Source organism: Cylas formicarius, unplaced genomic scaffold (assembly GCF_029955315.1).
Source record: "Cylas formicarius isolate icCylForm1 unplaced genomic scaffold, icCylForm1.1 PGA_scaffold_10__41_contigs__length_53128322, whole genome shotgun sequence".
Classification (NCBI taxonomy): domain Eukaryota; kingdom Metazoa; phylum Arthropoda; class Insecta; order Coleoptera; family Brentidae; genus Cylas; species Cylas formicarius.
In genome coordinates this window covers 38,352,975-38,366,235 of record NW_026844214.1, presented here as the reverse complement: position 1 = coordinate 38,366,235, position 13,261 = coordinate 38,352,975, and the positions used below count along the sequence as shown (strand labels likewise).

General features: G+C 32.1%; 2 protein-coding genes across 2 annotated transcripts in view; one reads left to right on the top strand and one right to left on the bottom strand.

The window, feature by feature from the left end:
- Positions 1–13,261, top strand: part of LOC132705876 (dynein light chain Tctex-type 5) — a 42,183-nt gene that overhangs the window by 14,248 nt on the left and 14,674 nt on the right. The gene's annotated exons all lie outside the window — the stretch shown is intronic.
- Positions 1,160–7,596, bottom strand: LOC132705681 (chitinase-3-like protein 1). The gene is made up of 8 exons (XM_060676494.1): positions 7,201–7,596; positions 5,723–5,881; positions 5,314–5,522; positions 4,754–4,881; positions 3,102–3,393; positions 2,650–2,766; positions 1,681–1,813; positions 1,160–1,610 (listed from the first exon to the last, which is right to left on the bottom strand). The coding sequence occupies exons 1-8, from the start codon at positions 7,304–7,306 to the stop codon at positions 1,513–1,515; spliced, it is 1,242 nt and encodes a 413-aa protein (XP_060532477.1). The 5' UTR covers positions 7,307–7,596; the 3' UTR covers positions 1,160–1,512.

The following is a 13,261-nucleotide window of genomic DNA, read 5'->3' as shown; positions in this document are numbered from 1 at the left end:
TACTGTATGGGGCCCCAGTCTGGAGCAAGCTTATCGAGAATAAGAGACTAATAGCTGTGTTATCAACACTACAAAGAAAGCTATCACGGGGACCTATGGCCGATGGACACACCAGTTAATCCCGGACATACAACAGTGGATTAATCGCCCGCGTGGGGAAGTGGACTACTTTTTCACGCAGGCTCTATCGGGGCATGGTTGCTTTGGAAAATATCTGTCCGACCGAGGACGCGCCCAGACCAGTGACTGTCAGTACTGCGGCCTGTTGGACGACGTGGAGCACACACTGTTTCACTGCCACAGGTGGAAGGAACAAAGAACTATGTACTCATGTACAACAGGTACCAACTTCAACCCGCGCAACATGATGGCAAGAAAATACGTGGAGGGAGACGTACAGAGTGATTCGCAAAATTATCGAGACCAAGGAGAGAGATATTAGGGCAAACCGTAGTACATAGGTGGAGAACCTGGGACCGGCCCTTGTACCGAAGTAATGCGTAAGCGGTTTCCGGTACAAAGGTGCCTGCGTGGAAGATAGGGTGGGTTTTTTTAGTCGGTAGGCGGCAACTCCACACTCTGTGTGGTGTCTGAATCCGACACAAGGCTAGCCAATTAAACACCAGGCTAGTATCGTCTTTTGAAGATTTTTTTAGCACCCTCCAAATATATATATATATATATATATATATATATATATATATATATATATATATATATATATATATATATATATATATATATATATATATATATATATATATATATATATATATATATATATATGTATATATATATATATATATATATATATATATATGTATATATATATATATATATATATATATATATATATATATATATATATATATATATATATATATATATATATATATATATATATATATATATATATATATATGTATCGTCTTTTGAAGATTTTTTTAGCACCCTCCAAATATATATATATATATATATATATATATATATATATATATATATATATATATATATATATATATATATATATATATATATATATATATATATATATATATATATATATATATATATATCGAGTATTTCTAAAATGAACTAAAATGTTTTAAAATTAATTTATTTACTTGCACCTTATCCAAGGTCAGACTTAAATATTGTTCTACACATTAAAATCACGATTTTCAGAAACGCACCGCGATTTTATCATAGATAGATAATATAATTGCGAAATCTCAAGATACTCTGAATAAGGTTTATAACCTTATAGGTTATAGATTACTTTATAGTCAGTTATTCTTTCAAGAATTTTGTTTTGTTAATCGTTGTATTATCATACGAAGCCAATGGCTGATGAGCAACGAATAACTTGCTAGATTTGGTCTTTATCGAAGTAGGATCTTTGGCTGTCCGCAAGGAAGATAGTGATTTTTTTTCCTGGATAAAATTATAAAATGGATATCATAATTTTTATTATTTTTTTTGCAAAAAATTGTTCGTAACTCACTAACTGGGTTATGTTTTTCTCAGAAGTTTCTTTCCCGCCTCAGTCTGTTTAATTTTTTTATGTTTTTTATATAGGGAGTTGTTTGACGAACTGCGTTCCTTATTCACTGAAAAAAAGTAAAAAAGTAATTATTTTTATTAATATTTATTTTCGCTATTCAAAAATGCTCCACTAACCTGATGATTTGACTACTTCGTTGATTGATGCCAACAATTCCTGTTTTGTTCCGGAAAATACTCCTTCAATATCGTCACCGCCCAATTGCCATATGAAAACTCCCGCAAAATCCTGGGATAATACGTATTTTACCTGCGTAAAATAAAATAAAAATAATCTGTTTTTATAAGTAACTAAAACTGTTAAATACAGTTTTAGAACACAAATCATCCTAAATTACTATTTTAAATATAATAACATAATTATTTACTAGGAAAACAGCTTTTGCACTACTTCTACAAATAAATATCCGGTAACTATATTATTTTTTAATACACTATATAAATGTTTATGAGTTCCATTGCAATCCAAATACAAATTGTTTCTATTTTAACCTTATATTTAATTTATGTATTGGATAATACTCGCATTTTCTCAAAGGCAGTTTTCCACAAATATTTATTAAATAACGAACATTCTTCAATCGCATAAACAAGTAAAGATAAAATATTATTGTTTTTTTACTTCCCTAATAATTAAAGTCGCACTACTGATTGTAAATAGCTGTCGTTCTGTCGACAAATTAAAACAAGAATACTTTTTCATCGAGTACTGAGTAATGCTTTATTATTACTATTGATTATTAATTTATTATTTATAAATTACTCAATACTGATTTATTATTATTTCTTAGTAGCTTTTCGAAGTACCATCTGCAATTTAAATAATTTAAAATAGAAGATAAAATGAGCTTATATAACAAAATCACTCTTTTTAATTTTTAAAATCTCTGAAAATAATTTACAATTTTGGTTTGCCTGTTTCGAGTTTCAAGCTGTTTTTATAGATTTACTAATCGATATATGTCATTAAATTTACATCAACCTCATTTTATTAACGTAATTATTTTCCTTCAATTTTCCGAATAAATTAATGTATATTATATTTTTGAACCTTTGATGATCCGATAATTTTAGAAGATTACTTACTTTTTCGGTTATTGATTTTTTATCATCATATCCTAACCATTGGTCTCCAGAATATTTGTAAGGATTTTTTTGTTCATCATCCCATACTGTTGTCCAATTTGAATAACCTTGTAAAATCTAGAACAACATATATTATAAGGAACAAGTTTTTGTGGTAACTAATTATCAAATTCGATGCTTCTCTTTATTCGGATCCGATTCAATGGAAGATTGTAATTAAAAATAGAAAAAAAATAGTATGTAAATAGGTCTGGTATATTAACCTTAATTGTTAATACCATATTATTGATTTGATGGATGTTTCAGAATGTTTGATACATATTCTAAAATTATTATTTTTTTTTATTCTGGCCCATTGACTGCAATGCTTTAGCCATTTCATTAGATACTTATCTGATCTTTTAACTCTGCAAGACAGTCTTCATTACAAAAAGATTGATTGATTGATTTACTTGAAAATATGACGGTGACACTGGTGAACCAGCTCCAGTTACTGGTGCCTTAAGGTCGTGATTTTCGGGATTAAGAAGTGTAAAACTTCTACCATAAAAAGGCAGGCCAATGTTAATCTTGTCTTTTGTCGCTCCAGCATCGAGCCATAGCTTTCCTCCAGCCTGCACGTTAAGATAACCTTTTTCATACGCAGTATCTTTCGAAGACGGAAACAGCGGTGAGTTTTGGCCTGTGTATGAACTCCACGATCCGAAATAATCGTATGTCATGACGTTGATCAAGTCTAGGTATCTATAAAGCAAACGTAATGATAACATTCCAAAATCAATTAAAATTTGTTTTTTTATGAGGAAAATCAAAAATTTGAAAATTTGGTGTCACACACTGTGGTTACTATTAGGCTAAAATATGTTTTCTCTTAAAATATAGTAAATTTAATGGCGCCGCTTCTATTCGGATATATCTACATGTTTGGTAGTTAAAGTTGTCAAGATAAATGCTTTAATGTAGAATTCTTAAAAAATATATTATATTTTTTAAGTCTGCAACAGTTGTATATGTATTATGTTATGGCAAATAATAAAAGTTATTTTTTTTAATTTTGTGATATTTTATTGATATGAGAATAACTGCATAAAATTATATAGGGTGTTTCATTAAAACAAGGTGTGATATAAAAGGATGGCCTAAAGCCTAAAGGAGAGCGTCACTTTCCTTTCCCATGGATCCGAAACACTTCAAACATTTACGGGATATTACCGCATGGGTTTGGAATCAGTCGGATGTTTTCGGAGATATTTCCCATGCTTTGAATTTTGACGATTGTAAATTCATTGAATGTAATGGTATTGTTTTCGAAAATGTCCCAAAAACTGACGGTCGTAGAAAAAGTATAGTATGCAACACGTATGGTAAACTTTTTAAGTCACTCGTTTATTAAACACTCGCTCCGAAAAACTAAACTCGTGACTGAAATGTCGCTTACCACCTTGGTGGATTATATACTATTAATATGGTAAGAGACTATCTAGATACAGGTTACTCTCAAAATGGCATTTATCTTGAAATCACTCTGTAACATTCAAAATTGTAGAAGAAGAAGAAATGGAAGTAGTCCAGTAATATCCAACAAATGTGAATGGTTCTCAGACCTGCAGAAACAAGAAAATTTGGAGGTACTGTACAAATTTATGTCAGTTTTTTATGCTAAATAAGAGCAAAAACATTTTTTTGAATCTTATTAATAATAATATCAAATCTGTTACTTGGATGGGAAAGTAATAAGTTTTTGACAAGAAGTATTAAATAAAAATTTTCAGTAACACAGAAAAAGGGCCTAGAATTTGAATCTCGAATTAAGAAAAGTATTTATATTTAGAATATATTGGCTAATAGTTCAGGTATTCTCTGGTAGAAGTTTCAAAAATAATTTCGCAGTAGAAATTTCCAAATGATTAATAAAAATTTGGAAATTTCTACTGCTAAATTGGTTTTATAGTTTGTAAATACGTTGATATAAATTGATGTCGGTGGGGCACGTTATACATTGGCAATAGATAGGATATTAGTGAAAATTATGGAAAGAGATGGTGTGTTTAAATTTATCCTGAAAATCTCCATTTTGAATATTGAAAATATGTAAGGGTCTTACTTAGCTATTTGAGGTACATCGTAGCCAGTGTTATCGTAGATGGGTATTGCTCTAACAGCTGCAGTTAATAAGATATCGTACTCCTTGAATCCTTCCTTGAGATCCTTGAGCAACGCGATGTAGTTGTCCTATCAACATACATTACACAGGTATGTTAGATTTAAGGTACATTTAATTAAGTGTTTCTTCAGGGACCGTCATGTTTTTTTTTTTTCATTTTATTGTCTGAAATTTTTTCCTAGATGAAGTATATATTAGAAATTAATTCGATCCCTTTTACATATTATTTTTGAATAACTTTCTGAAATAACTACAAAACAATGACTAATACGAGAAAAATATAGCCAATTAAAAATAACGACAAGACAAATTGCAGGGCATTATAAAAATTAGAGGGTATAACTGTCTCATTATTTAATACTATATAGTGTATATTGTAGAAGTAAAAGAACAATTAACGAGTTTAGAGTGACTGAAAATTTTTAATTAACCAAAAATGGATTAAACTTCCGCCAAACACCCAATCCCAAACGATTTTTAAAAATTAATGACCTACAAACCTTATCTACTGCCTCGGGAAACTCCCAATCAAGATCTATTCCATCGTAATTGTATTTTTTTACGATGTCGATACAACTTTGTACTAGAGTTTTTCTCAATGCCGCCTGTGCAACGACTGTCGAAAAGCTTTGGTTTTGGTTAGAAAGTGAGAACAATAATTTTAAATCTGGATTAATTTTTTTCAGTTCCGGTAACCTTTGCAACATTCCTACGAGAACAATTTGTTAAAATTACAAACATGAGAAAATAGCTAAAAAATAACATTAAAATATACAAATACTTAAATTGACATATACTAAATTAGCAAGATTTTCACTAGCAGGTTTTAATCATTTTCTGATGTTGGTTTCACTAAATAATCTAAGATCAGTTTCTGTAACACTTATTTTCAAAATGTGTGATACGTACCTATTTCTCGCAACGCCCTATTTTCATCTTGAATAGTTAATGTTCCGTTATCTTCAACTATCAAAAAGGCGTAATATATGTGTGTCAAATAATTCGCATTAATTTTTTCCACTGGTAAAACTTGCGATGCTCCTCCCCAATAGTAACCACCCACATTCTCTACAAAGGGAAAAATCAGATTTGAATAGGCGCAGTTTTGGATGGTTTCATTTCGAAGTTGACACTAAATAATATACGTAACTTGAATAATATGACCTCGAGTACAGTGTTGTTAATTTTGTAAAAAAAATATTTATTGGTTTTGAGCAAGTATGCGTTGTGTCCAATTTGATAAATATTTTATTCACTTATTATTTAATTAATTTTTTACTTCACATTTGCTTTGCTTTTAGTTTTTCAATTTGTTTTTCTAACTAGTGAACTCGATCTACGCTGAAATGCCAAAAGACGGCTAGTAATGCGCTTTTATATAAATCGGAGAATATTTTCTTTAACTTAAACTAACATATTAAAACAGTTATAAATAAAGAAAAATTTTATATTTTCTTTTAAAGTTTTGTGACAACTAAATCAATAGGTAAAGAATATCGAAATATGGATGTATATTTTATTTATAAATTATACCCACAAATATACATTATCGTGTCTTTTGTTATTACATTTAAATGATTAAGTTGTATAATAATATTCATTTATTTTATTTTTATAATAACTTGATGAGTTATTATTCATTTATAAAACAAAATCTCGTCAAGTAATTATGCAATAGGTGAAATTCTTTACTTACCTGAAAAAATATCTTTTTTGACGGTTATATTTGTATCTGTAGATTACAGCACAAGAGTAATCATTTTTTTTTTCATTAATTATCGCCAGCAATAAAATTATTTCTGGGTATAATAGATGTTACCCATCAAAAATAGTTAAAGTATAATGATTTTATAAAGTATAACCGGTTGACAAAAGATTTAGCATAAAAAAGAAACTCTTTTTACACTGGTTTACCATTAGTATTAACGTGCATGTAAAAAAAAGAATACCCATTACTAGCCTAAATAAAATTGGCTTAGATCGGATTCCCTGGTTTTAAACAACTCCTGCCACAAATTAATATTATAAAAATGCCTATCAAACGTGTTGTCTTTTTTGCACATTTGTGCTTTGTTGATGCTTTTAAATAAAATAATCGGTCGAAAAAAGATCATCTTACGAGAATGTTTCAAATCCAAAATGGCGACATATATATCCAGCACATAAAAAAATATTTTGTAACGATTTATTTTTTAATATATTTGACTACAATTTTATGCATTATTATCATTATTATTATTCCTTCGTAAAGTCAAAGTACGGAACTACAAAACGTGAAAAAATTATGCTTTATGGGTGATACATAAATTTAAAATGTTTCACGCATACTAATTTTTAAACATCGCGTGATATGTAAGCGTAATATATTCACAAAATATGCCACTTACTTGATTCCACATGCGCAACAATAAAACTCAAAGATATAATGACGAAACCAGGCGATAGCTTGTTCATTACTGGAAAATTTAAAATCACCTTTTTAAAATCGAACATGCAATCTCTATCTGGATCGTTTGAATCCGAGAACGGAATATATACGAATATCGAATGGGTTCAAGTGGGATTTTTATTATTTCGTTGTATTTATCAATTCTGATCTTACACTTTACATTCTTACTCGGAAGCGTTCAAAATATTTACTTGTGCATTGCACTGTTTGGGTCACATTCCACGGTTCTTTTTAGAAAACGGTTTTTCACATAATGACGATCTTGCTGAATAGAAGGCGCTTGAATCTTTAAACGGGTTTTAACGCGCAAAATTAAAGGTTGGATCATTCGTTGCTTTCTATCTAGCTATCAGACGATGAGAGTGTCTGACGTTAATTTTATCTTATACATTTTATCTGCTTTGAAAACATTGTTTTTCTACTACCTACTCTTAAATATTTATTAAATTTCAGCTTCATTAAATACTATCGCGAGCCACCTCGACCGTTTCCGGTACGTTAGTCGTGGATTTGGGAGCGATCGGATGTTTTACGTATATTTAAAACACCGATGTTATTTTAACGTTTGTCAGTTCTCATCATCACGTTACACGTCATTCAGTGAATTTATTCGTGCTGTATGGCAAAAATTTGGTTGTAGCAAAAGTATACTAGGCAACACATGACTCCTATTCTATAAGTAGTGACAATCACAATCAGACGAGTGACGCCGCAAAAAGATGATTGACGGGTGAAATAAACGTTTCTAAAACGCGTCACTAAATTTTTTTTGATCGGGAAAGAAAAATATAATAGGGATTTAAAACTTTAGTGAAGTGTGTCTCAAAGTCATATATGTATTAGATAATATAGTGGCTCTACTAAAGTAAAAATTGGTGCGCCGCAGCCAGGAAATGATTTTCCGCGCATGCCTCATTTCATCCGCTAACCTGCACTTTGCCCCATTTTCGTTCTAAACAGCAGTTTCTACACAGTTAACTCGCTTTTCCAGAATACCTAGAACGAGATCTAGGCTTATTTTAAGAAAATGCTGCCAAAAAATGCCACATCCAAACTTATTAAGGATCTGTCAGCGATCGTCGCACACAGGCGAATTTGATCAAAATGCTATCTTAAAAAAATTTCTAAAAATGATGAATAATGAATTTATTTAAGAAAAGTATAAATTTTAATGATAATACAGTACTTTACACTATTATTCCGTTACACGTAGAAATATACAGTGTGGTCGAAAATTCATACCTAAATTAAATACTGATTAATAATTTTTTTTTAGAATGATGTTAGAACATTTTTAATTTAGTTTCTTACTTGTTCACATTTTTACGTAATTCATTTTTTCAGTGACAGTTATTAAAACTTATTTTAACAACACCAACAATATGTATTATTGAAGAAAAACATAAAACAGTTCTAATTTTAACCTTGAATTATGATAATGTATATGTAATTACAAAAACAAAATTACAAAAAGATAATCATAAATATTTAAAAAAAAGGGGTAAAAACGAAGATGACATATTGATATTTGAGCACTTTGAGTATTAAGAATTTCGCAAGTATAATCTTATTATTTATGGCAATAAACAAGCAGAACTTTTTATAACAAGTTTTTTTATGGACTATTGAAATTTGTACAGTTGCGTCTATGAAAATCTAGTACAAAAACATATCTCATAATTCCTGGTCTATTATAAAAAAAAATCTGATTAGATACCTAATACCTTTCTGTGTCACAAATTTTTAAAATGACACAGGGCAAACACAGGTTTTAGACTCATCATCTTCCAGTCATCCATTGGTCAAAAAACACTTAATAGTCTGGGATATAAATATTTCTTCTCAAAAACCTGTAAATCTGGCAAGATTGCCATTAGCATTTTTGAATTTTGCATGCTCAAAAACCTTACAATAGTAAATTTTACCAAAATAAAAAATATATACCAGCACTGAGAGCACTTCTTAAAAAATAGATACCCATTAAGATCGCAAATCATCGCGTAAATAAGAAAATATGTCTTTTTAAGGACATATTAAATAAGAGTTTTATGCTAATTTGAAGATTGGGAAACGCGGGGAAATGTACTTTTTGTTCAAAGAAAACGAAACGTATATGTATTTTAAGAAGTGATGCCGTTGTGACGTTAAAACAATACATAGATGATAATAATTGCGTAGATAATAATAATTATATGCTTGTATTTACCACTAGCATAGGATCCATACTATAATTTTATTATTTTTCAATCACCAATTTTCGAAAAAACGGTTAAATACATACTGATGCACTCTGATTAAATGAATACAAATTAATAAACTTTCAAGTTTCAATAACAATATGGCGAGTAGCAACGCGAATCAAAACAAAAGTTTGTTTATTTATAATAGCCAGGTAACTAGATTACTGAAATGTAATGGATTTAGCTCAAGATTTTTAAGTTGGAATTTTTAACTTCTGGCCAGCTTTTGAGGAAAATGCGCCCGTGTGCGTCGTTCAATGTCAAGGTCATGCGCATGTTGAATGAACGTTCTCAAAAAAATGTTCATTGTTGCTTCATAACTTTTTACATTTCTAATACCTATTCGATCAAAGTATATCGTCTTGGCTTTTGACGCGCAAGGATTGGTTCTGGTCAATACTGACGTTTCTAACTTCCGTTGTCCAAAAACTTTTTAAACACGTTTTTGCTAGAAATTATCACTTGCCGTTATCTAGTGAAAACTGAGCGCTTCAATCGAAGCTACCCACATTTATACGGCGTCAGGTAGCGAGTTGGGTACCGTCGACGGGTGGCGCAGGTCAAGGACTAAAGATGGTGCTGTTACGTTGGACTAAGGGTGCTTCTATAAACTTTCTCTTCTTCTAGTGGGTTTCTTTTTGTGAAATTGTGGCGCTTGTCCATTTGATTCTGTGATGTTCTGTTCAAGTACGCTCTGCGAAACCAGATCTATTTCTTTCTCCACGTTGGGTATATTGTGCTATTTTTACATCCAGTGGTCGCTTCGTTTCACTTACGAAAAATTTTTCGCACTTCGTATAGTTTTGTTGTTTTTGATGTTCTCTGTTTTTTTTTCGTTATTAAACTTTTTATAGTTTTGCTACAACGGACGGCGGTTTTGTCGTTGCATTTTTTTGCAATTCTACCGATCTTTTCGGCAACCCCCTTAAGATAGGGAATGGTCATTGGTATTGGTACGAAAACTTAGTAAGGGTGTCTTCAATCAGTCTCTTTGAATAACCATTATGCATTAGTTCTTTAATTCGTTCAACTTGTGCTTATAGTTGCCACTTAAAAAATCGCCACTATCGCTACTGTCGTCACGTTTATTAATTGTTTGCAACTGTAAATCGATTTTCTTCAAAGAAGTACACAACGACTTTTTGGCACAACTAATGCATAATTTTGTAATTACTTTTTTATGCAGTTCTTCTAGGGTTAAAACACTATTCACTCTATAAGCGTTGTAGATTATACGCCCAATTAGATTTGCGTGTTGCTCTTTAAAATCTCGCGAAGTACCAGCATCTTTTCTCACTTTCGTCTTGACTGTCCCATTTGCAACAATTTTTCTTACAGATGACTTCGAAACTTTGGTCATGTCACTTGTTTTTATTGCTACTCCTACTTCCCCTTAACACTTAACACAATTCGCTTAGTATCCGAAGACAAATGGATCCATTTTCTTATTTGCTGCGGTAGTTTCGTCTTTTAAATTGTCATTACCATATCATCTCCACTTCGTCTTCAAATTCTGCGTTGTTTTCCATGTCTCCTTCTAACAGGGCAACGTTTTCTTCATTCCACGGTCCCCATATTTTAAAGTGTTAACAAACAGGAACCTTCAATACCGCGAATATCGTCTATAGCAGGGCTTCTTAAACTTTTTTATATAGCGACCCCCTTCAAGCCTAGGAAATTTTAAACGACCCCCTCTTCCATATAATGAAATATATATTAACCGTAGATGTAGATGTAATATCGCACTATTTTACAATGTAAATAAAATAAGGATTAAAGAATACGTACCTATTCATTTCACATATATATAATTGGAAACGTTGAAGGGATATCGGTCGTAATAAAACACAATAAATAGAATGACAAAACTATATATATATATATATATATATATATATATATATATATATATATATATATATATATATATATATATATATATATATATATATATATATATATATATATATATATATATATATATATATATATATATATATATATATATATATATATATATATATATATATATATATATATATATATATATATATATATATATATATATATATATATATATTCTCACGTATTGATTCACGGATGGAAAAATGTGATGACACTATATTCCGGGATATCATCCGTTCGCTCGTTGAACTCCGACTGGAATCCTGCAAATCTTGCATCCGACTGGAATCCTGCAGACGTTTCGCCAAAATCTCACTTGGCATCTTCAATGCTCGCGCTCCGAAAACACTTCCAACACTGGGAGGTTATCGGCGGTGCGTGCGGTATTTATACTCTGCGCCGAAGATGGTAACGGTGCTGCTTGTGCGTGGGGGGAGGTGGCTCCGCCCCCTGAATTGTCGCGTTGATAGTTTCGCCCGATCGTAGTTGCGATGTCCCCGTTGGCTGCTGCGCATCGCTCTGCTGTTTGATTATCGTTCTCCACGTGTTGGATAAATGCAGAGCGTCGTCTCTCGTATTGAGGTGTCCGGACTTTTCTATTTCGATGGCCTCTCGTATAATCCTAGTCCTAAAATCAGGAATATTAGCTATTTGTTTGCAAGTGCCGAAATCAATTTTATGGCCTGTCTGATGTTGGTGCTGAAACAAAGCAGATGTTGTTTGTTTGTTTCTTATGGCTAAACGATGTTGCACTGTATACTCCTTGGTTTTCCAGAGTAATTTTTTGTTTTGGGTTTCTTAGTATTGCTCCGATGGTATGGTCAGGTTTGTATGCCGTTGATATGTCGTATTTCCGTAATATTCGGCCGATTTTGTCAGTAACCCCCTTGATGTATGGCAGGACAGCGATCGATCTTCGTTGGGTCTCGTCCTGCACTCTCTGCTGCGGCTGTTGTTGTTTACCGATTGCCTTGCTGATGGTGCGCCTTTGGTATCCGTTTTGTTGAAGACAGGTACTAATTTTCTTCAGTTCTTTATCTCTGTTCCTCTCGTTTGTGAGCCTGAAGGACCGAGCAATTAATGTATTTGCCACTGCCTGTATCTGTGATGGGTGGTGATGAGATTTAGCGTTCAGATATCTATTAGTGTGTGTTGGTTTTCTATAGACAGTGTGTTCCAAGTGTCCATCTTCGGTCCTTGTGATGTGCACATCTAAAAAGGGCAGACTGTTATCCTCTTCAAGTTCTATTGTAAATTGAATCCTTGGGTGAATGGAATTCAGATGATCTAGGAATTTCAAAAGCTCCTCCTTGCCAAAAGGCCATACAACAAATACGTCATCAACGTATCTTGTCCATAGTTTTGGCTTCAGATTTGCCTTCTCTATTGCTTTCTTTTCGAAGTAAATCATGAAGAGGTTGGCAATCACAGGTGAGAGAGATGATCCCATTGCTGCTCCATCTATTTGTCGGTAAATTTTCCCGTTGTGCATAAAGTAAGCGTTTTTCAGGCAATGTCTTGACAGATCCATTATGTATGGCAGAAGATCTTCGTTTTCTTCTATAAGCAAGAGTGCCTCTTCTACTGGAATACTCGGGTAGAGGGATTTGACATCGAAACTTGCCATAATGTCGTCCTTGTCCATCCTGAGAGAACCTAAAATCTGAGTAAAATGTTCTGAGTTTTTAACATAGGAATCTGCCTTTTCCACTATAGGCTGAAGTGCACTGGCCAGATGTTTTTCCAGCTTGCATAATGGTGAGTTAAAGGCGCTTACGATTGGACGCAGGGGAACCCCGTCCTTATGGATCTTTGGGAGCCCGTAGAATTTTGGGCAACGACTCGATTTTTCCC

Bases quoted from the DNA above. Each gene is read 5' to 3' on its own strand.
- LOC132705681 (XM_060676494.1), bottom strand. From the start codon at position 7,306: ATGTTCGATTTTAAAAAGGTGATTTTAAATTTTCCAGTAATGAACAAG. The intron at 5,882-7,200 runs GTAAGTGGCATA...TTCCCTTTGTAG, and splicing joins TGTTGCGCATGTGGAATCAA to AGAATGTGGGTGGTTACTAT. The intron at 1,611-1,680 runs GTTAGTGGAGCA...ACTTTTTTTCAG, and splicing joins CGAAGTAGTCAAATCATCAG to TGAATAAGGAACGCAGTTCG.